Raw genomic sequence first — 24,400 nt, 5'->3', positions numbered from 1 at the left:
TTTCAGGTTTGGTTATACGACGGCTCGTCGTTTATCTATCGCGTACGAACGAAAGAGCGCGCGGTTAAGAATATCTTAATCTTAAAAATTAGATTGAAACAGATAAAAAAGAAAAAAAAAAGGCAGTCGAAAAACTTTTAGTCTAGTAGACTCGAGCGCTTTACAAAATATCATCGTGTCTCTCGGCGGAAGTCCGCGGTCCTCCGGTTTAAAGCGACGCTTTCTAGGCTTTTCGGAATTTTCCACGCGAAAACTCGTAATTGTTGGCCGTGAATAACTTCGTTACCGTGAAAACTTCACTTACATTTGGAATAATATTTAAATTTCCCGCTCGCGTTCGCTGTTTGCACGCGATTCGAATGAGCTGAAAAAATAGTCTAATTTTCATTAAACGTACCAGGTTCACATCTACAAGAATTATCGATTCCGTTTGTGAAATTTCATCTATGTATTTATGTTATGAGCAAACAGTCGAGATTCGAACAACGTATTTATCCTAAGAATCCGATGCAAGGTAGTACGAGTGTAATTTTTCTCTAAAACTCTCATAGATCCAGGGAACTATATCTATTTGTGCCATCTGTATTTACGTAGAGGATTTCGTTATAAATTTTTAAACCTTTACAAATATGTGTGGTATAATACATTGTAGATGTTAGATATATTTCTCTACCGGGTTTAATCTCGTCCAAAATTTTTTCAAATTAAAGATTTTGTGATTTTCCTTCGAACTCCTCGTATACGGCGTGAAAATATGGAAATCGTGGACAATTTTCTAGAAAACAAATCATATAGATTTCGTTCGTTAAAAGTCTAATTCATTGAACGCGATATCGATTGTTACATCGTTAGTATTGGGTTGGCAACTAAGTGATTGTGGATTTTGTCATTAGGTGGTAATGACCCAGTCCAATATTTTCGTTGTATCGGATACAAGATGCAACCGCATAATATTTCTGCATATTTTGCATTAACGATGCTATCGAAAGTATGCATACTCTACATGTACGTGCATGCTACCTGGTTTATTTATCACAAACGTTCGTTTTCGGTTAATGCCTATCATAAAAATTGCTTCTTCATTTCCCTTCCAATTGTCTTCGTCTTTTTCATATCGTTCGTAACTCACGATCACATGTATTCTCGTATCTTTTACCATAGTGTACAGCATGGCACGATCTTTTGATCCACCGGAATATTTACAACATTTTTACAGACACCAACAAATTGCAAGTATTTAGTGAACGTAAGTAACAAAATAACATTATCCATCAAATTATCGAAGTTGGTATAATTCCTATCATTTTCGGATGGTAATATCGATAGCGATGTACGTTGCGCCGATTCATATTTCCTTTCGTGTTCGATTTTTCCTGAGAGACAACATCCTTGTAAATAATCCTCAATCACTATGTTGCATGTACACGCTCGTTCATACGTACTAAGACTGCAGCTGGTTTCATACAAAACGTGATAACTGACCCAGATGATCAAGGAAACAATTAATTGATGGGCATTTTGTATTCCTGTGAGATAAGGACACTAAACACACGACAAGAACACAGCTTTAATATTTTAGATTTAACTGACACAGATTCCTGGATTTTATATAAGGAAATCACAGATGAGCAGATATCCAGAAAAGATTTTAAGTTTCAATTAGCAAATGAACTTGCCGCTGACAATGAAAAATCACGGATAGAACAAAGAGCATCTGAAATCCAAAGTACGTCAAAGAACTCACCTTATTCACGCAAATGGTGTCAGAAGGGTACTGTAATAATAATAAGACCACCATCATTTGCAATCTTTGTAAAAAATATGTATGCGGAAAATGTACGCAGAAGAACCTTTACGTTTGTGAGAAATGTGATAACTTTTGTACCTAATAATTTAAATTATATTTGTATTTTATTTATTCTATTACGCTTATTATGCTTATTATTATATTATACTTCTTACATTTACCAATGAAAATTTATTTTAATATTCAAAGATTTTGGTACTAAATATTGTTATTATAGTTGTTATTATATAGTTCTTATGATCTTAGAACATGGAATTCCTTTTGTAAGATAATAATAAATCAATAAATATAAAAATATTTTACTATGACATATTTTTTAAAGTCATTTTGACTTGTTTTTGTAGAGATAGCTACGTCTCAAATATCGGTAGTTCTAGTGTTAAAAAATCGAAGCTCTTTCCTTGTGGTTGAAATAATGACGGGTAGTCGAATCGAGGTAATCGCGTAGGTTAATTTTACAGCCATAAAGTAAGATATATTTCAGGAAAGAAAGTGGAGAAACTCTGAAGCTTCGTTCGTGACTGTCTTCGTATGTCTACAAACAGAACTTATCGCGTACGAACTACAAAGCATCGTAGCATAAGACAGCAGAGATAAATTAGATTTTGCAGCCGCGTTTTAAAGAGACGTTGTTACGGCTAAAAAGAATTTTACGTCCAACGAACGTAACTTGATAAATTTAATGAATTCGGCTCATCTCTTTCACCATTTTCCTATGTTTCTTTATAAAAGCCTCACAGTCAGCGACTTCTTCATACGTGTTCGTTCGTGACATGACTTTCACGCAAGATATCGATATGCCACGAACGATGTAACCGCACTGTACTTCCGCATATTTCTCCTTTGTTGGAGCTCATTGACGCCACATGTTCGATATGGCCGACACATTCGCATACACGTTTGCCTTATTAACGATAGGAAAGACTGAACGCGTAAATAACGCAATCGCTTCTACCGTAGTATCTTCTATTATAATATCTGCTATAATAACTTCCAAGCAAAACTACGTGTTTTTCAAACTGAATTTGTCCGATTATTACTAATATTTGTTATTACCTATAATTATATATATTTATATATATGACTATTTATTAATTATAATTATTACTATCAATTTCGCATTCTTGATCGCCATTTTTATATAACTTTTTATTCACAAGATCTAGGGAAGATATTATTAGGTTGTCCGAAAAGTTTCTTTCGTTTTATAAGGAAATAATAGACACACAATGTTTTTTGTTTTATATCAGTTTATCGAATTATGTACGCACATAATAATAGAAATAGAACGAAATGGATGACACCTAATTCAATAAAATAATATAAAACGGAAATTGTTGTTCATCTATTATCATCTTATTAAACGAAAGAAACTTCTCGGACAACCTAATATAATTTTATAAACGAATTACGCACAACCTATGCCACGAAATATCGTTTGATAACGAAACCGAAGAATCAAGCTGTTAAGATTTATCTTCGTTTAAAGAAGAGATACCTTCGCCTCTGAATAAAACTACGAAAATAACGCGCTGTATTTTTATACGATATATTCTCTATTTAACATAAAAATTTCTCATTTTCCTGTGTGTATGATATATCAAACAGAAAAAGTAAATACGCGATTTAGAGAAATATCGAGAATAACAAGCGAACAGCAAGAAAAAGGGATAATCGCGGTATTTGTTACGCTCTGAAAACTCAGTTACAGTCGCGATCGCGCTCCGACGAGAACGAATCGTTGTAGATTCACAAAATGTAGGCAGCGTCGAGACGCGTTATTTATTCACAGCGATAAGAATAGTTTGTTTAGCATAAATTAGCCAAACGCGGGCTACGCAACTTGTTAAACAAAACGGTGGTAGCGCGTGATGGACGGCTGTCGATTACGTCCAAGCGTCACATACGCGTATTATGCATTTCTGTGTTGTTCAAATAACTTTGTCAAAAATTCCGCGTCTTTTTATTCCTCTTAATTTAATCGTCGCTCCAAATGCCAATCGCTATATGCGAGTTTTTTTATTAAAATTATTCATTAGAATTGATTAAAATCATTATCAGATCAATTCAATCGATTACGTAACGTTGAAGATTCGCTGGAGAACAAGAATTCTTGGCGTTTAGATGTTAACGAATTTTTTTATGCCAGCTTCGCTACAGAGAATATCCCCAGCTTAAACGAAAGATAAGAATCGTATTAATATTAACAACTTCCACCGTATTGGGAAAACTATCGAGCTGTTGGGAAGCTCATGACGAGATTTAAGCAGAAGTTAAAGTACATTTCTGTAGAATTACTACTTTATTAAGTAATATATATTTTGTTAAAATATCCATTGTATCTTTTCTCGAAAAAGATATCGGCAAAGTCGATGAAAACTTGCGCGTCAACAAAAAATCAACTCTCTGAATTTCGAAATAAATGATAGGATTTCCTTGTAACAAGGTTAATTAAAGAATCACTGTTAGAAAAATATTCCAATCGACGCAGAAGAATTCTCTTTAAACGATTTAATAATAAATTACATTTAATTCCAGTTCGTTTTACACGCGTTATACCACCTACGTCATGGGATGAACACATTCTCGAATCAGATGCATCATTTCTGCGGTAATGAAGCAATGAGCAATCCTCTTTTCCAATAAAACGCTACTTACGTAAAATTACCGATTATTTCTACCGCATACCTACTCGTTTAACGCAATTTTTATTTCCGTCCTTTCGTGTATTATAAGCAAAATACGTTTTTCTTTCACCAACTTCAAAATCATTAAAGTTAATAAGAGTTATTAAATATTTTTTTTTATATTCGATATGTCTGTGCTCCAGTGAAACTCGTTTTTAATCATAATTTCCATACCGTAGTTTAACCATGATGCTATATCTGCCGATAAGACCCGACGTTCATAATCACGCGAAAGATCCGTAAAGCAGAGCGTTGTAGACCATTTCGTAAACGATCGTACGCTGTTTCAGGGAAATTTGGGGTGACGGCAGAGATGACGAGTCCAGCGTGTTTATCAAACTCGCGAAGAGGCAACGTGTTGTTGCATATACCGTGTGGCAGCAGCGGGTTGCACGCGTACACGTGTCAAAAGCCAAAAGTGATTCGTGACTCGGTCACTGCGCTCCATCCACGTATTTATACGTATGTATGCACGTGGAGAGCGATCGGGTCACTCGAAAGAGAGAGAGAGAGAGAGAGAGAGAGAGAGAGAGAGAGAGAGAGAGAGAGGAGAGAGAGAGAGAGAGAGAGAGAGAGAGAGAGAGAGAGAGAGAGAGAGAGAGCAACCGTGGCTCTTTGCTTCTGTCGTCAAAGCCATGCGTCCGCTTCTCAAATTCGCGACTACGTGTTTCGTCAAATATGCAATCGGTAATCAGAAAGTTTTGCAGCAACTTTTGCCTATGTACTACGAGGCAAAAACGTTTTGTTGGTTTCGTAACGCGTCATGTCGAATGATTTCTCTAAAAGCAAACGATTTTTCTAAAACATATTTTCGAGAACAAAATTACTTTGTACGTCACCGTGTACAGTTTTCCATAGTTTCTCTTGTTTGCAGTAAAATAATTGCAATAAAAATCGCAATAACCATTGAATTTTGAAATGTCGTAGACGCTGGATCGTCTCTCAGGTCATAGAGTAAGTATCGCGAGAAAGATACTTATTTATACAGTGAGCGAATTGCAACTAACACGATTCGACAGAATATAGCTATTCGATGGTAGAATCAAATTTTCTTTAAACGAGATCCTTAGTGTTCTTGTAGTTAAAACTGTTAGAGGTTTACGGGTGTAAACCCTATACCCTTTTGGAACATTGTTTCCAAGTTTCGCCAGTATCGTAGCTAACTTCGTTAGGGATCCAAGGGATCTTATACATTATACAGTATTGGCGAATTCTCAGAGTCCTGATGAAACTAACAATAAGTACGATGCTGGCGAAACATCGAAACATTTTTCTCAAAGAACACGCTTCAGACTCGAAGGACTCTGTCGCCATCTGAAATCCTTGGCTAAAGAACCTTCGATTTCTTTAACCGTTTGCAAAACAGACAGTTCGAAGGGAAGCTAAGCGTTTGACGAACACTTACCGATAAAATCAAAAGTTTATTACTTTTTATCTCTCGTACATCGATAACTCTTATCTTTGTTACGATACTAGGCATTTGGTTTTGGTTTGGTTTGGAGCAAACGATAGGATTAACGTACAGGTATAGAGAGATTTTTCATTGAAATTTTCATAGAGTAAGCGACATCCTAAACTGAGCCTAGGAAAGCATAGTTCTAGTATCGACGATACGATAATCTTTCTAATTCGGTAGACGTTTAGAAAGAGGATGTATGCCTTCTCGTACGAAACGCGATTCCGGAAAGAAAGTTACCTACTTTGCTGTAAGCTCTTGAAATTCCCAGAAGAACAAACTCCTTTAAAACGTGCCCCCCTTTTATGCATAAAAAGGTATTTTCTTATCGTTCTCCGTGATCGCGAAACCCAGCGAAATTGTTACGCAAAACGATCGTATCGTCGCACGGCAACCCTAAAATAGTTCAACCGTTCCCTTCTCGGACAACTGCTGATTTCCATATTCATTTTCGATGCTAACCTTCGTTTCTCGCTCGCTTGACTCTACCACAATTTTCCATGAATCGTTCCTGGTAAACTTATAGACGTTTTGTCAAAATTCTTGTTACGCTTTGCAAAACCCTTGAAATTCTCGAATAAGCTCGAAAGAATATACATACGTAGAAGGCACATTACGTAGGCAGATCCGTAAAATAAATTCCATTGGTAGATAACAATACGACAAGGATTTTCCGCAACCACCTATCGCATTTCATTCGAGCAGACATTTTTACGCGATATTTCACTGCAAATAAATAAGAAGATATATTTGATTCTAACTCACCGACGAACACCGCAGTGCTGTTGTGCCGTGGATCGTAAGGGCACAGTCCCAGCCCATCCATATCGCTTTCCTGCGCGTACGCTCCATCCTGAAACACGAATCGCAAGTATCAACGTTAGAAATCGCGTGAGAAACTCGCACCTTTTCGTTCGGTGGTCAACAATCGTATTTCGCGGTAGTTAACAGCGTTGCATGTACGCTAACTTCTACGACGACTTAACGTCTTGATCGCTTCATTAACTTCCACTAGCCGCTTCAAAAACCTTTTTTCCTTTGTACCGAAACGTTCGCGATGAACGTTGCGGATCAACGTTCTTATTACATTTTACAGATTTTCATAGTCGTTCCATGCTTACGCCGCGATCGGAAGCAAGCCGCGAGGAATAGAAAAATGAAGATAGAGGGCGAGTCACGCAATTCCAAGGAATCGTATTTCCTGTTTAGAAAACGACCTTATTTTTCGACGAGGTGCGGCAACGCGCGTACAATGTTTAGCCACGGTTCCTGTCTTCCTTCCCTTTCATTTCTTCTTTTTTCCGTTTTCTTTTAACGAAGTCGCTCTGTTTTGCATATCAAGAAATTAGGATGCTGGCCCGGAGAAATGAATATTTCATGCAGCATTTCCAACTTCCTAATGAAGCGTAAAGAGCTTGTTTCGTACAGTTTTATTGTTTGTTCGTTAGTTCGTTGGTATGGAATATACAAAAAACAGTGGCTTTTTTTCAAGCTTTTGCAAGCTTTCAAAAATACGACTATGTGTTCGACTTTGAATATTTCCTAATTACTTTCGGTTCTTTCGTACACGTTGTTTATTATATTATTACGGAAAGTTTAATCTATTAACATCGATATAATTTTTAGGGAACGCGGGAAGAATCGAAAGGCAATGCACTTTTGTAGAATTGTTCGCAACGTATACCGCGTAACAACGTTTTAAGAACCGAATTCGATTAAGCTGGAGAAACCAACTTACCAGCTGCCTCGAATTCTATACTATGAGCACAATCGTATTAGTTAACGCCAATTCGATCAATTCGATTCAATGTACCACCTAACTATTAATCGAAGTCGAGCGCACAGTATATGAAGTGTTTCATGTAGTTAACTCTGGTCCAAGCTACATACCTTGGTTAATACCCCAGGGAAATTTCTTTGACAGAAATTTTCTCTAGTAAAGTGGCCTTTTCCAATCTGATTTCTAATAAAAAAAAAATCAACCAATAAAGAACGACGATATTCGTATGAAACTCGATTCGACTATCGTCCTACTTCGTTTTAACGCATAACTCTGTTATTATTCGTACAGTAGAAATATTAATAAAACTTTGCAGGAAGATATCCATCGAGAGAAACGAATCTACAGAGAACACCGCAAAAGGGGAAAGAGAGAAGACAGCGCAAAGATTAAATTTGTTTACCTTTCGCATCCGAATCTTTTTAATTTGAAGGAACAATATCGCGCAATTACAACTTCACGACGCGAATTCCCTCACCGGCTTCAAATTTCACCTTGCAATTTACTCTGTAACTACGTTTCTTTCACCATCACGCTGCCTCGCAAAAGGATTATCTCGTTATGCGCGTTTCTTCTCTAGCGTTAGACCGTTCGTGAACTTTTTGCCATTATAAGATCGCTTCTTCTTCTCGCGAACGTCGGCGAAAGAGAGAATCTTACACTTTTCAAAATTTTCTTCAGATATTTGTCTTTTAACGTTCTCGCACATTTGGTTATAACGAAACGAAGGTAATTTTGTATAGCTTTTCTCTTATTGAATTATTGGTTACCACGAGGCAACGCGACGCGACGCGACGGTGCGCTATTAAACGTCAGAAGTTACAATACAATACGACTGCGATTAGAACGAGCAAATAAACGCGAAATATCGCAATGAATATTGGATATTATACGTACAAACGATATTAGAGATACGCGTTATTTCGACGATAATACACGGAATTATTGTTTGGAATAATTTACATCTTATTATCCTTGCGAAAGCAACGCACAGTTAACACGCGATGACAGTTCACGGTCGAAGAATTCAAACGTTTTCACGTGCCATTTTGGCTGTTGATACATTTCTAATTTAACTCCGAGCGAATGTTATTACATTTGTTTCTATAAACGTAGAGTGCTGAAAAAAAACGCGTGAAGTTTTAACTTATCTTCGCGGTGATTCGTGAAAAAACAAATTTTTTTACACCGTATCGATAACTCTTTGTTCGTGTCCGAGTATCGTGGAAACGTTTAAAATTGATAGGAATGATTTCATTTCGTACAAATATACGATTCGTACCGACGTTTTACAGATTGCTCTTGTTGAAAACGTTCAAAAATTCTATTTCGAAACACGCAACACTCGATAATTTGATTATGTGAAAATATATTTCAACCCGTGACAGCCAATAAAATTTCAACACGAATAAGAGGCGTTTATATCATTTAAAGAAGTTATGTTCGTACGAGTAGCACAATAGCCCGAAATTGTTAAAAACAATAATCTGTTAGGATTGGAAACAGTACAGTTTTAGGAGTTTCTGGAGTTATAGAATCTAATTCATTATAATATAAATATAATAAGATTTATGCGTATCATAAGTTAGTCTATACATTGAAGAATTTATGACCGGAATTTCACAGGTTTTCAGGGAAATGGAAAACAAGAATTTAGTGCAGATTTGTACGGTTTCGAGTTAGTGTGCGACGTTCCCTTGTCCTTAACACTTTGACTGTCACGTTGGTCATTGGTGACTGGAGCACTTGAACTTCTTACAATTGTAAAAATTGAATGAAAATTGACAGTTAGGGCATTTTGAATATAACTGATAAATAGAAAATATTTTGAAATAAAAAGTGTCCCATTGAACAATTAAACATTTTTATTAGAACATCAATAAAAAAAAAAAAAAAAAAAAAAATAAGAACAAATTTTGCATCTAACGGTGCACTGTGTTAAAACACTTTAAACATAAATGTAGCTCATCAATACAATCTGGACAATAGGTGGTCACCTTTTTGGTCCAATTCTTAGCAATTTTTATCCTAATTGTTTAACATTTTTTTATAGCACTCTGCAAAATTTTCGTGCCAGGTACGCTTGCCCTTCTTTCTTCTGCATTTCGTGTTGCAATCTTTGTCGAATAAGTATATTTAACGGCTCTGATGAATGACGCTGTGTAAGGTGCATTGCGAGTGCCATTCTAAAATCTGATACCTTGATTTTTGTTTTTGTTGCTTGTTTATAGAGTATCATCGCGTTTGAAATTGATGTATTTAACAATAACTCTAAAGCTAATTTTATACACCACTTGAGGGTTCTTTTATGTGGTGTAGAATATGCTATCATTTGATGTGATAAATTTACAGCAAATTTTTCTCTGTTGTACTCTACCACTACCATTGGTTTATCACAAACATAATTTTCTTTGCGGACCTCCACCATTTCAGCCTAATATCTTCTACACGTTTCAACAATATATTTTGCACGTTTTGCTTACGACGAAATAACGAATGCGAATGGTTTGTTGAAATAAACGAAGCTTTGTTATAATACGTCGCTATCGACTGTTACTAAGGCGCCACGGTGGTCACCCGTGACCATCAATAAGATAAACGGTCTATTGGGGAAGAATGTTGTCTTATATCTTCAATTTATTATTATTTTGCCATTATATGCTTCGAATAATAAAAATACTCCCGTAGCGTCTCGAGCGAAAAATGTGATTTCGGCGTGGCAGTCAAAGTGTTAAAACGAATAAAGTACAGTGGCGAATTTTCATCGTCAATTTTAGTTATATCCTGTATAGATATTATTGTTTCGATGGAGAATTTAATGTAATTTCAACGTAATTTACGGTGTAGAGTAAGAAGAGCGTTTATGATTGCTCTACAATGTGTTATATTTTTATAGGACACACAGGCTCAGGAAAATATAGCACTTAAGAGTACTAGAACAATAGTATCTTGAACATCTATGCTTTAAGAGGTGAAACCGTGCGTCAAATAAAATATCGCGAGTCGTCGCTAAATTTGACAAAGCATTGTGCGATAAAATCCCTAAGCGATAATAGAATCTCGAAATTATTTTGTTAACTTATGCACCATAGCGAAAGTTGAAAAATTGCTGGATCGTTTGATCAAGTGTAATGCATTTACTTTGACACGAACGATAGAATGTCGAAGTAACTGTTTTTGTTATTCGAGTATCGTTTCTTCGGTTCGTATTCGTAAATAATTCCTTTAATGGAATGCAAGAATAGTAATTGAGAATACGTAAATGAATATGTAGGAGCTTGTCGAATTCAAAACTGCTATTATCGAAATCATACATTCTCAGCATAGAAAACAGGATTATTCTATTATTCATTGTCCGCCTTTCTCTCGGGGAATCATTTTCTCACCGAGTTATTTTGCTACCTGACCAGAAGGAATATTTTTCGCTTTAAATATTGAATCGTGCAGTAAATATTTATTCCTTCGAACGATAATCGTGAATATTAAGTGTTTATTTTCAATTTTTACACGATACATATATGTATTGAATTGGCAACTAAGTGATTGCGGATTTTGTCAATACCACTTAATGACAAAATCCGCAATCATTTAGTTGCCAACCCAATATATTCCGTTTAATTGATCTATAGATATTAGGTCGTCCGAAAAGTTTCTTTCGTCTTATAAGGAAATAATGGATGCACAACATTTTCCATTTTATATTATTTCATTGAATTGCGTATGATCCATTTTATTTTATCAAAATAAAGATGACAACGTTCGGCAAATTAGGTTTCATGTTTGTATAATGATGCAACGTTGTAAAAGTCGCGTCTGTAAAAGAAAGACACTTTTCGGACAACCTAATAGTTACACATAACGAGCCGTGTTTGTGCTTACTTGGTCCATTATTTAATTTGTCTATTTGTTATAACGTGGTTTAATATAAATTATCGTTGTATCTATTTTACTATTTATTATTTATATCGAGAGCTAAGAGCGAATAACGCTATTTCGTCGATATCATCGAATAATGGGAAACGAATTGTAAAAATCTCATAGAAAACGATTGTAAAGAGATCGAGTCAAATTGTGTACACGAAACAGCTCCAGACCACTCTCATCGCCCCGTTTCCCAATTCTCCACTTGTGCCAGTAAGATGGTACGTATACGACATGGTCACGTATACGTACACGTAGCTACTAGCTACTACTAATACATGGTCAGAAAAACAAAAAGAAAAAAAAAAAGAAGGAGAAAATGGGAAAAATCGCCGACATCCAGTGGCACTGCTTAGCTGCGCACAATCGATACATTGTGTGCACGTGAAGAAGCGTTGTCGAGATTGGCCCGTTTCGCCAAGCGCTTTATTCCCATCTCGCTTCGACCTTTTTCGTATTTGTATTTCCGGTGACGTATACCGAGCACCGGTGAACCGGCGAGTTGAGAGAAAATCCGCACGTTCGGCCAATAATTCGTCCCTTTTGTTGGAAAGGTTGGGATAATTTTGGCGAAAGTCGAACGCTATCGAACTGCTTCGATTGTTTCTTTTACAGTCACGAATCATTCGCCTTAAACATACACGAGCCACGAGTAAATGCATATTTTAGCGAGTATTAGGGTTAGTGAGAAAATTTTACGAGCATTGCTTTAAAGTCTAAGAAAGTTACCGATTTAACGAACTTCTAATTGATTTTCTATTTGTCCGCTTTAATTTAGAGTTTAACGGAATATTCGCACGGACAGACAAAAAGATACATGCGAATTTGTAATTACAAGAAAACGTCCAATAGACATTTGTTTTCTTGCTCTGGGCAAAAACGTTCATCCATCTCGCACACGATAATATACCAATTAATAACATTTATCTATTGATCGTAGATTGTACGTTACTGTCCTACAAACACCTAGTTGTCTCGTAATTTGTAAAATTTACTTATTGAACTTCACTTTGTTCGTTATCAAACTTGTTAGCCTTAGAGCGAAGAATTTATCGATACTAATACTTTGCAAGTTGTAAAATTTTACTAATAACACTTGATCAATCACTCTTATGCTTGAAAGAACCTTTACAAAGGCCGAGTCCGCTAGATTAACGAGAGGAAAAGAAAGTTAATAAGTAGATAATGAGTTATTCAGGAGAACAAACGAGGGAACAAAAGCGAATCACTTTACATATAACGTATAATGAAAATTGCATACAAGTATCGATATCGGTAATTAAAGAGTATAATACCATATCACAATTAAACGGTGTAATGGATTGCGAATAAAAGTAAATGGAACGAAATCAACACACGTTACTTTCATTAGAAGCACAAGCTGGTGTACGGTTAAGCTCAATAAAAAGGAAATTTCGTCATCGGACCATGTAACATATCTATATGGACGTTTATCTCGATAGGTGGCTCATCTGGAAGAAACATATCAGAACTAAATGAAAACAACGTAATCTTAGGATGAGAAAAATTGTACTGGTTGCTAGGGAAAAGAATCTCAGTTAACAATCTATGTGCAATAAGATTCTAATATGTGTAAAGTTATAATTAAACCAGTGTGGACCTGTATGAGATACAAGTTTCGGATTCTGTTGGTAATTTGAACATAGGAATAGTACAAGCGTTTCGGTCCAAAGCACTAAGAATTATTGCACACTCGCCATAGTATGTCACAAATGAGATATTCTAACACGAATATTCCTCGGAACACGAGCAGTGAAAGAGGAAATGGCGAGATTTAGCAGAAAATACTCAGACATATTAGATTCGCGCGATTCTCTAATATGTCTGAGTATTTTGTGCTAATCTGCTCGACAATAGCTCGACAAATACGCAGCGTTAAAAGATACCACGCGTCTGATCATCTCGCTGTTTTTCAAATCAGCCAAACACACCCTTGCATCGTACACTAGGTGAGTGTGGATTTTGTCATTAGATGGTAATGACAAAGTCCGCAATCACTTAGTTGCCAACCTAATATTTGTAGCCAGAAAACATAGAGGAACACATTGTGTATTGCTCCTGCCAAAACACCGTATCAATATCACGTTTGCCTGTAACCTTTTGCAAATAACAAATTAATAGCAAACTTGGCAGTATATAAAAGAAAAAAAATAGTAATTGAAAGACGTAGCGCGAAAGGTAACACGCGCAAGAAAATAAGGAAACAAGTACGTACACCAACGAGGAAAAAACAAAGTCAGAGAGAAGTGCATACTAGAGGAATGCATGAGAAAATTGGAGTAGCATCGTTACTCCTTTCATAGCGACACCCTTAAATCTAAAAACACTCGCGGTATATGGAGCAAGACAATCGTTATTCTATTCTAACGGGTACACGGGTATACATATGTAAGTATATACGGAATATATCTGGCGATTAATCGATTGTTTGAAAGATCGCATCGTAGAAAAGGGGGCTTCGTTCAATCGCAATGTCGAATCACAATATGATATTAACCCTTTGCACTCCTAAGTCGAGAGTGACTTGACATCAGTTTTTATCTCAACAGCTCCTTTGTCGAATCCCACTCGACATCCTCTCAATCCCACCTTTTTTTGTGAAAAGAAAACCAGGATTGTATCCTGGAAATTGTTTCAAGATATATCATACACTTAAAAATCATAAAATACAACAATAATGTGAATAAAACTGGTAATTAAGTGAATTTGTTTCTTCATTTATTTACTTAAATTGTCTTATTTTTTAGTTAAAGTAAATTTCAAATAAAACCCTTGAAAGCGCTGAGAGCTGTTGCTAACGAAATTGAAATAAAATTCGGAGTGCAAAGGGTTAACGATATGAATTTGATGTTATAAATTACCGTTGTCGGTTATCACAAATATCAAACGACGGGGCTGTTCTCCGATCAAAATTTCACTTGTGTATAGAGAAAGCAAAGTTTCATCCTGGAACAGGGTCAGCGTGACCTTTTGCGGGGTCGGGTTCAAAAATTTTGCGGGGCCTGAATACACATTCAAATCCTACACTTAGATTTTACAACGAGGAATTATTTATTTACGAATGCTGTTACATATTATATATTTTTTATAAGCAGTTTTTTAAACAAATCCAAGTAATATCTTTTCGCATCCATAATTCGCTTTCAAGGGACAAAAAATTCAATGAAAGTACAAAGTGTGTAATCATGTATGACTTTTGCAAAAAATTATTGATGTAGTTTAATTTCTCTACAAAATACATTTTTCTGAAAGGTACATTTCTCTGAAAGCGCCTGGGTCTTTTTATCTAAAGTAGTTTCCAGACTTTATGGAGTTACTTAAAGTTACTTAGAGTTACAAAGTTATGAACTTTGATGATATTTGTCACTCCTTTAAAGTGAATCATTGTTACTAAAAAAATGTCTCGCATCTGTTAATAGTACCATCATTCTGTAAAAAGTTAATCAAAATCGGTGTTTTTTAATTGGGTAATTTTCGTAGACCGCGGGGCCTCTCAAAACGCGGGGCCAGGTTCCGGTGAACGCGTTGAATCTGCCTTGCGCTGGCCCTGTCCTGGAATTTCAGCAACAAAAATTCATCGAATGAATGAAGATTCTACGTGGTTCGATATTATGCAATATGCTTTAATTATCAGTAACGTATGTACTTAAAAAGTGCTTAATACAAAGTGTATTAATGAGGACGGTCGACCAGGTCGATTTCACGCGGAGACACGTGTATCGGATACGCGTCTACCGCGATAGCAGTCCAACAATAAGAGCAAATCGAGTGTCATGTTGTCTGCACTAAACTCCTTCGAGGATTGAATATTTACTAAGCTCGTACGTTTGCCTCGACCGCATCGTCCTCTTCTTAATTAACGTTGCGTGATTACGTTTGTATTTATTGAAAAGAGGAGTCATTCGTCTATGGTGCTCCTTCAACTTTCAAATATTTACGTATTTACAAATCGAATTCTGCGCATTTGTTATTATTGAGATATGTATAATTTTGTGTGGTAGACTAGATTGACCGCGTAGTAGTATGTGAATATGAGTGTGTGGAAGTATGTGTATGCGCGCGTCTCGAAAAACAGATGAATGTAACTGTTCCATTGGCAGCGTGGTATGGAAGATGGTGAGACAAAGAGAGTGCTGAGACGCGTGCAAATGTATATCGACGAAGATCTTGGAAATCTTGGAAATCGAGAGAAGAGAAAGAATTTCTAAGAGTTTAATTTTCCTATACGTAAAGACTATCAACGAAAGTCGACTATCGTGTAATATACAATGGCTCACGAAAGTATTCGAACGCTTACATATGCAAACTTGAATGGCCGAAATAATGTACACTAAAGTAATTTGCTTAGACAAGTAGATGCCAATAGGAAGATGGAAGTGTTAAAATTGTCAGTGAAATTTGAAAAGGATTCAACAACGTAGATAGGAATTATGATACATTTATTAGAAACACGCATTGTAAGTGATTCAGAAAAGTATTTTAACGCTACATATGTACATATTATAAAGAAAAAGAAATTAGCACACCAACTTTTAGGTACAAAATTTAAATAAGCAATCTGACGGATATTTCGGTAATTATTTCCAGATATTCAATTTCCACGATTTTTTTAATATATCATAGTAATAAGCATTTTGAACAATTTTTTCCTATATATATATAACACCCCCTCGGCCTTAGTTTCCGATATATTCACCAACATATTCTTGACATCTTTTTACTTCGATGTGCGTTATACGTCACTTAGGTTTGGGTTTGGACTTATTTATGGGCGTCACGGAAGCGTGAGTTTCTCGAAGCAAATTATCTTGCAAATCCACATACAGAGAAACAAACGGAAGAGCGTTACAAACATTAGAAACAAGGGACGTCGGACGGCAACGACAAAAAGAGGATGGCGAAGAAGAAGCCGCTGAAAACGCGGAAACACAGGACTTTGGCTTGGAAAGCATAGAACACGATGCAGGGGAAAAGGTATAAACGAGATATAAGCGAACACGAGGAGAAAAGTTGATCCTGGGTTGGTACGTGAGACCCGCGACAACGTTGCTGGATGCACGAAAAGGGAACTGTCGCATCGCAACACGCCACAGTCTGCCGTTCCAATTTCTTTATATGCATGACGCTTAGAACGCGGCTACGTTCGCATCCGCGGCGTTACTGCGGGCTTGTCCACCCTGATATCTCTCTGGTATGTACGTGAAATTTTTCGAATCATCTTTGCGACAAGCTTTCGAGAAATGCAGCCTGCTATAGCAAACGCGCTTGCTTCCGTTGAGAAATGCGAAACAGTTTTAAAAGAGAGAAGAGGGAAAAGTACATACGAACATTCGTTGGAAATTGGTTGAATTCGTTTCTTTCGATCGTTCACGCGAATTGCAGATGGGTCTGATATAAGTAAAGGAATTTTAACGAACAACGTATTAGAGTAATACTCTATGACAATTAGATTATTTTCAACGAGAAGGCTAGTTAAATTAGACGAGCGGAGCCGAATGATTCGTAGTCGAATGATAAGCGACTATGGAAAAAGTACGTACATACGTTTGAAATATAAAAAGTTAGACGAGGAAAAATCACGAATGAAAATGTATTTACCTAGTAAATTACAATATTTTGATATATCGACCGTGTTATTCGGTTTTTTAAAATAGTAGAATAATATTGTTGAAGAAATTCTATTCGCGATAAGATATCGTATTATTTTGCGTAATATAATCTGAAAATTATTTTATCTCACGAGTAACCATATACTTTTTATTACAACAAATAAGAGTGTAGGAATAAATTTTTATTCGATTGGATCGCGTTGCATTGATCTTAAAACTTGGATATCGAGGTGTGTAAGAAAAATGATCTTTTCGTGTTGTATACGTATACTTCAGTGAAACGCGGAGGAAAAATAATTCCCGAGTATCACGCGATATTATTAATTATCTCGCAATTCGCCGACTGACATTAACGTTGAAAATTCGCGTATTCGGATCAGGCTTTATCCACGAAGCCTACCCCACGAAGCCTAGAAAATTGCCGTGTTCTCAACCAACTAACTCCAATTAGGAAAGCTGATAGAAGCATGCAATGCGAAACGCCGTGCATCACTTCAATTCGATGCACGAAAAGGGGGAAACAGGAAATAATAACAGGTGCGTAATAGAAAATGGGATTTGCCAGGGCTCATAGACGTTAAGGCGATATGAAGTTGAAATACATTTATAATAGAACACAGGATTATAGCGATAGATACGATCAACAATGTTTGTTATCAGCTTGTTTCATGAATTTTTACGATTTTAAAATATATTAAATAAAAAACATACTTGTTCGTTTGATGATAAATTCGTTACAGTTCCTTTCACGTTTCTCATCTCTGTCATACGTAATCCTTCGGTGAAGCATTCTTTGTTTCGCTTTTCTTTCTCATTCTTGCGAGAAAAGTTCCTTTCGAAACTTTTCCGACTAATACTATAAATTAGAGCTCCAACTTTAAATACTTTTTCCCCCGCGAATGGTCAGGGATGTTATCTTCAACTACATTAAGCGAAAGTAATAATCCCCATGAAATGTTCCTTTTCAAACAAATTGAATAATCGTTTCAATCTCCAACATTCTGTTAAAAACTTTTCAAAAATTTAGAGCAAATTACTATTAAATTAAAATTTCAATACACCGAGGATATTGGAACAGTCATTTTCGCTGGTTATCGAATAAGACGGTGATAACATGACAATACCGTGAAAATAATATCGATGACTGTTATCGTGTTTGGATGTTGTGGACCATTAATTTATTCGTCTATTTTATGTTTAATTGTTAAAGCTATTTAAGTTTGGTTTACATGGATACGACGAGTTTGGTGATCGTTGGTGTGCTGATATGCTTTCGAAAAGGCAATGATCGGAAAACGAAAATAGATTAATCAGAGAACAGAAGGAGAATACAGCTAAATAAATTTGAGCTGTCCAACTTTCCAATATTCCAATTCTCTTGGAACTATACGTTTCTTTCTTTCTTTACAAAAATATCCCTACGATATTTTACAGTTTTTATAAATCGAGACTCGCGATGTTATACGACCTCCTTATGCGACCTAAGAGACGTATCGTTACGTTATAGATGCGCTTGTCTCATCAATCGATTTAGCGCTAAACTAATTGTTCCCGACTTTTACAATTTCAAAGACACAGGGTTACATTAAGGCGTGGAACTTTGAAAATGAAGAACAGGAAGACTTTCAGGCGTTCAAAAGTTGAAGAACACAACGGTACTTGAAGTGCTCTTTAGATTTAACTTATGAAGCGACGTTACGTCAACAGCTTTTAACTTCCGCAAACTAAGAGATCTAGCGCTACGCCGAGAACTTCTAATTTTCACAACTAAGAAACGCTGTACCTACACCGAGAGAGCTTCTAATTTTCGCATTTCAAAGGTTGTAATAGAGTGCGTCGAGTACTCTTGGCTTTAACTTGGCTACGTGAAATCGTGTAGAACTACCTCCATGACCCTTAACTTCCACAGTCTAAAACACATATCATTATATTAAAGAAGCACGGTTAATAGACCAAGTAGAAGATTTACAACTTATAAAAAATACAGTATAAGAAGTACGATACCGATCGAAGATTTTAAATATTATTAACCGTTTACTATCGCCGAGTATGTATTTTTACCAACGAAAATCGTGAATCAGTAGATATAGGAATAACGAATCAAACGTACGCCAGTTCCTTCCGCTAATAATTCGTCTATTTTATTAGGTCGTCCGAAAAGTTTCTTTCGTTTTATAAGGAAATAATGGATGCACATTTTCCGTTTTTCATTATTTTATCGAATTACGTATGATCCATTTTGTTTTATCAAAATAAAGATGACAACGTTCGGCAAATTAGGTTTCATGTTTGTATAATGATGCGTCGTAGTAAAAGACGCGTCTGTAAAAGAAAGACACTCTTCGGATAACCTAATACTTACCGATAAAATTTCTATACCACTTTCGTATTTTTCTTCGAAACGCATGCACGATCGACCACAATAAAACCGACACTATTGGGTTGGCAACTAAGTGATTGCAGATTATGTGAATACCACCTAATGACAAAACCCGCAATCACTTAGTTGCCAACCTAATACTTTGCAACGTCTAACGCAGAAAGATGTTAAAATTCGATCCACCGTACTTGATACTTTACCATCTGCTCAAGCAGCCTACGATCAACTGTCAAACCTGCCATCTGCTCGCTGCAATCCAAACCATTTCGTTATCATTCGAAAGTTTCGGCAACGACGTATTTGACTCGCACGCCAGGGTATAACGTTCGTGATTTCCTGCTGGCGCATCCTCCGTTCGGAACGCAACATCGTAGCTCGCAAAGGAACGAAGAAAAGAAAAGAGGACAGGAGAGAAGATCGAGATAGCGCGGCGTGTAACTCGGTGTAACCGACGCAACGGAACGAAAGGGCAATAGAAGCATTTTAGGAGGAATTCGTATGCCGGTCTCGCGCAAGGTTCGCTTCGCCTGTCCCTGATTGAGTTAGCCGAGCTCGCGATGGGTCGCTGTATACGCGAATCGCTCGTAAAATCGGACGGTTGCTGCGAACGGCCTCGAACGAGACGAAGGCCGATGAATACGTGATATTACGAGCTTTTTCCACCTTTGTCGCGCAGTGCCACGGATTTCTCTTGGCGCCTGTTTGCCCCGTTGTAGCCTCCCCTTTCTCCACTTCCTACCACTCTTCCAGCTTTCTTTCTTGCTTGCTTTTAGTCGCTCGTCTAAAATGGGAAAACGCCGGGAATACTGGCAACGCCACGACCACCGGCTTTCAGGAATTCATTAGCCGCTATTAAGAGTCTCTTTCATGCGATTGTTAATTTGCAACGTGCCTGTGTTACGCTACAGGAACACGGTCTCTGGCGTGTTCCCATGCCGGAAATTCAACGTCGTTTCTTCGAGCTTTTCGCAAAATTTACTTGGCTCCACCGATACTCCATGTTCTACATAGACCAGGTTTTCGTATGGAAAATCTTGTTCTTCAGTCATTGACTTCGGTTGGATGACTTCGTTCCTGAGATGATTGCGTTTCAACGACTTTCGTTTTATAATATCCTACCTTGCTTCTGCTATCTATATGGTAAAAAATAATTTTCATGCAAAATGTTTTTTTTTTTAATATAGCAAGACTGCATATGTTTCGTTCGGTGACTCTTTGCGTAGCACGGAATCCATCCCTCGGTCAAGGCGGCCACTTGCTACGTCAATATAATTAATTGGACCGTAATAATCATAAGGAACTGTCGTAAAACTAAGCATTTCGATTTGACCGTTAAATGGTATAAAACACCTTCGAGTCAAGATGTTCCTTATGGTTATTGCTCCATCAGGTAAAACGTGGGTTTCTCATGTTTCCCGGGATTTTCACCCGCAAGCGACCGGTGGTGAGGCTAACACCCAGCAAGAGTTTTCCTCTGTGACAGCATCGTCACTAAACTTTACTCCTTCTACGACCACAGAACAATCAAGATCTCTGCACTGGGTTCGCTACTCAGTCAACATCTATTCACTAACTATATCCACTTTTAATCATTCATCTAATTAACGTATATATATCTATGCAAAGAGCGTAATCATCTTGTCCACAAGTTGTTGAATAAAGAGTAAATTATAACCTGTTACGTTATAATCCATTCAACTACCTCTATTGTTTTAAACGAAATAGGGGATCGATCAGTTTCGTGGCATCGATTGTATATCGCGACGGGAATTTACGACTCCCGTTGACGCGCTTCCTTGAGATCGCGTCTCTCCGCGAACGGTAGATAAAAGAGCATATGTGGTAGGTTTGGAAATTATTACGACAGCTTGTTTCAAACTGTCATGAGTTTTAATTTGCATTATATACCTGGATCGGTATTTCACAGATAGAGAAAAATGTTAACGGTTGAAAATACAAAAGATTTCAGGCATTCGAGAAAATGGAAAGAGTGGAAAGAAGCAAATGCGGAAATGTAATCTCGCATGGATTGATCGTGAGGGAATCTCGCGAGATAATATATACAGATTTATTCAGGTTTCATAAGAGTGGATGCAACGAATTAGAGTTGAAGGAATGAAGTAAAATATATTAACGTCCGTGGACTTTTTCAAATCCCTTTTGAACAGTTTTTCGAAATATTCAGTAGATATATAATTTCACAAGGTAAATCGAGCAATATGCATGTAATTTTGTTAAATTTCCCTAAAATTTCATTTGATCTCCATTGTCAGAAGTAACAATTAAATGGTTCAGTAGTACGTGTTACACAGAGTTTGTTACAAAGGGCTGGAATAGAGAAACAACTTTTCATAATACTCAGGAAAACAAAGTGTATCAGTGATGGCGATTGTGCACAGATAAAACAGCTATTTTCTCGATGCTTGAAACAATGAAATTTTCCTCACAGTCTACTAAATTTCCGTAAAAGAATTACGTACGATTAACGTCGTTGTCCCGTCACGAGCCAGCGACCACGTTCTTCGTCGAGTACGGTTTTCCACTAATTTGCCGTCACAATATTATCGTTTGATTCATTTCACCACAGCGACGTCATTCGTTAATCCATGACGCGACGCAAAAACTGTCAGGAATGCTACTCTTTGGAATAATCGAATTATATCACGGCCGGTTTGCGTCCAGAAAACTGGCATCGAAACAAAGAGAGTGTCGGCTTGGTGACATTAGTGATTGATACGCACTGGTAATTATTTGTCCTTTCGTTTCAAACCATGAAACCATTTTCAGAAACAATGTCTATGCCCTTTATATACATATTTTAACGTATTTCTCTGTTCTATCGTATGTCACAGGTCAGATCTGACTTGTCGTATCGCTTTTCATATACGAATCCTATTAATATTAATAATTTATCACGGACGGATACGAAAAAAAAATGTAACGTTACACCGGGTGAAACGGTAGAAAACTTGTTACGTAGCTAATACCTGTTTCATTGCGAAGGAAGACAAATTTTTAATTTACTGGCTTATGAAAATAATTTTTTTAATGTACGTAGAACAAAGAAGTTGACTGTTTCTGAACGTATTATTGGCAACTATGTGATTGCGGATTTTGTCATTAGGTGGTAATGTCAAAATCCGCAATCACTTAGTTACCAACCCCAATACATCGCATAATATCTCTGCCAAGCAATCTTCAATGATATACGTACACGAACGACATAAATATAACGCTTTTTCTTCTGACCTTATTTTAAAGAATTCACCAGCCCATAAATGAGAACTGAAAATGTCAACGCGTATTTTCAGACGTTTTTTCAGAAAGCTTAGCTAATCCTTTCTTCGATACGAAAGCGTTCTTTCATTCCCTAACAGAATAAAACAGCACTTTCCAGCTATAGAGAAGAAAAATTTCTTTATATCGAATAACAATAGGTTTCAACGTTTAATACAATTTCTGCGTCAAAATTCGTAATAGAAATGAAACAGGATTCAATAATTAACTATCGTTTCACCGCTTAATCTTAAGCTCCATCATCCATCCCAAATTATCTGACAACAGATTCCATTTCCGAAGCCAGACTTCGTTATATTATTATCCGTTCAGGCTAATCGATCGAACGTAGAAAATTTCATTTGTTAGACTCTGCTGGCATCCGAGTGAAACGCGATTCGAGAACTTAATGAATCAACGGACACTTGGCTCATCGATTCGATCGTAATTCCCCGGGAGGGAGAAAATTCATTCACGCTGGTCATAATGGATCAGGTTAAAAAATTTCAATTATAATTTCAACGCGTTGTCGATCGGTCGAGCCACCGGTTCAATGGTGGAACAACCATTGTTCGTTGCGACACCACCCTTCTCCTCTTCACCCTCATCGTCGTTATTTTATGGATTCTCTTCTCAGCTTTGTCCAATTAAAAATGAATACATTCGATATAAAAAAGTCTTTCGCACTCGTCATCTGTTCATTATCGACGAACCATCGTAAACTGTAAAACGTGGTAAGAAAACGCGTAACAACTTGATTTTCTATTTATCGTAGCCTAATGAAATATCACGATAACCGAATTTATTTCAAATTCCATGTGAATTTGATTGTTAAGGCCAATCGGCGTGGAAAAAACCTACGATTCGCCTATGACGAGAAACATTAATTATTCGAACATTTCATCTGTATCGTGGCTTTGTTCTACGAGCACGAGCGCGTGCTGTCCACGGGCGTACGAATGACGAAAGGCAATCGCGTGAGGCGAATGCAAAATTTTCTGCTCGCTTGTGGTGCAGTTCAGGAACATCGTTCTCTTTTCTTCGCTGCGCGAAATCACCAACGCCATTGCGAACATGAGCTTCGTTTTCGCGATGACTTGCTATTCTTCGTTTCGCTTTCAGCTGAGAAGATCTGCATGTTGTAGAAATTTTCTTTCTTCTCTCGTAGAAGAGAAAATAAAGCTAAGAATACGCTAATTTTGAATAGTTTATCTTATTATTCGCATATTGAGAAATGTTCTATTAATCTTCTTTTAGACTGTATCAGACGCTAAATATTTTTTCCAAGTTTTTAAAAGTATAATATCGTACAGTATCACACAGCACGTATGGTTTGTTTATAAAATTGGTTGATATTTAATATCATGTTATCCGTTATAATTCACCGACGGTGAAGTCTGTCTGTTCTCGACGAAAGGAGTGAATAGTGGAACTAATTAATCTAAATATTTCACGAATTAATT

At 36.8% G+C, this 24,400-nt stretch overlaps 1 protein-coding gene across 3 annotated transcripts in view; it reads right to left on the bottom strand.

Annotated features, from left to right (window-relative positions):
- Positions 1-24,400, bottom strand: part of LOC139989066 (semaphorin-1A) — a 368,578-nt gene that overhangs the window by 59,258 nt on the left and 284,920 nt on the right. For all 3 annotated transcript variants that reach the window (XM_072006980.1, XM_072006978.1, XM_072006979.1), the window contains exon 6: positions 6,716-6,803. In XM_072006980.1, coding sequence (XP_071863081.1) covers positions 6,716-6,803 — 88 coding nt within the window. The remainder of the gene's footprint in view (positions 1-6,715; positions 6,804-24,400) is intronic.

The sequence above is a fragment of the Bombus fervidus genome, chromosome 7 (genome assembly GCF_041682495.2).
Source record: "Bombus fervidus isolate BK054 chromosome 7, iyBomFerv1, whole genome shotgun sequence".
Lineage (NCBI taxonomy): Eukaryota > Metazoa > Arthropoda > Insecta > Hymenoptera > Apidae > Bombus > Bombus fervidus.
The sequence above is the reverse complement of the archived record's forward strand: the minus strand, read 5'-3'. Positions and strand labels throughout refer to the sequence as shown.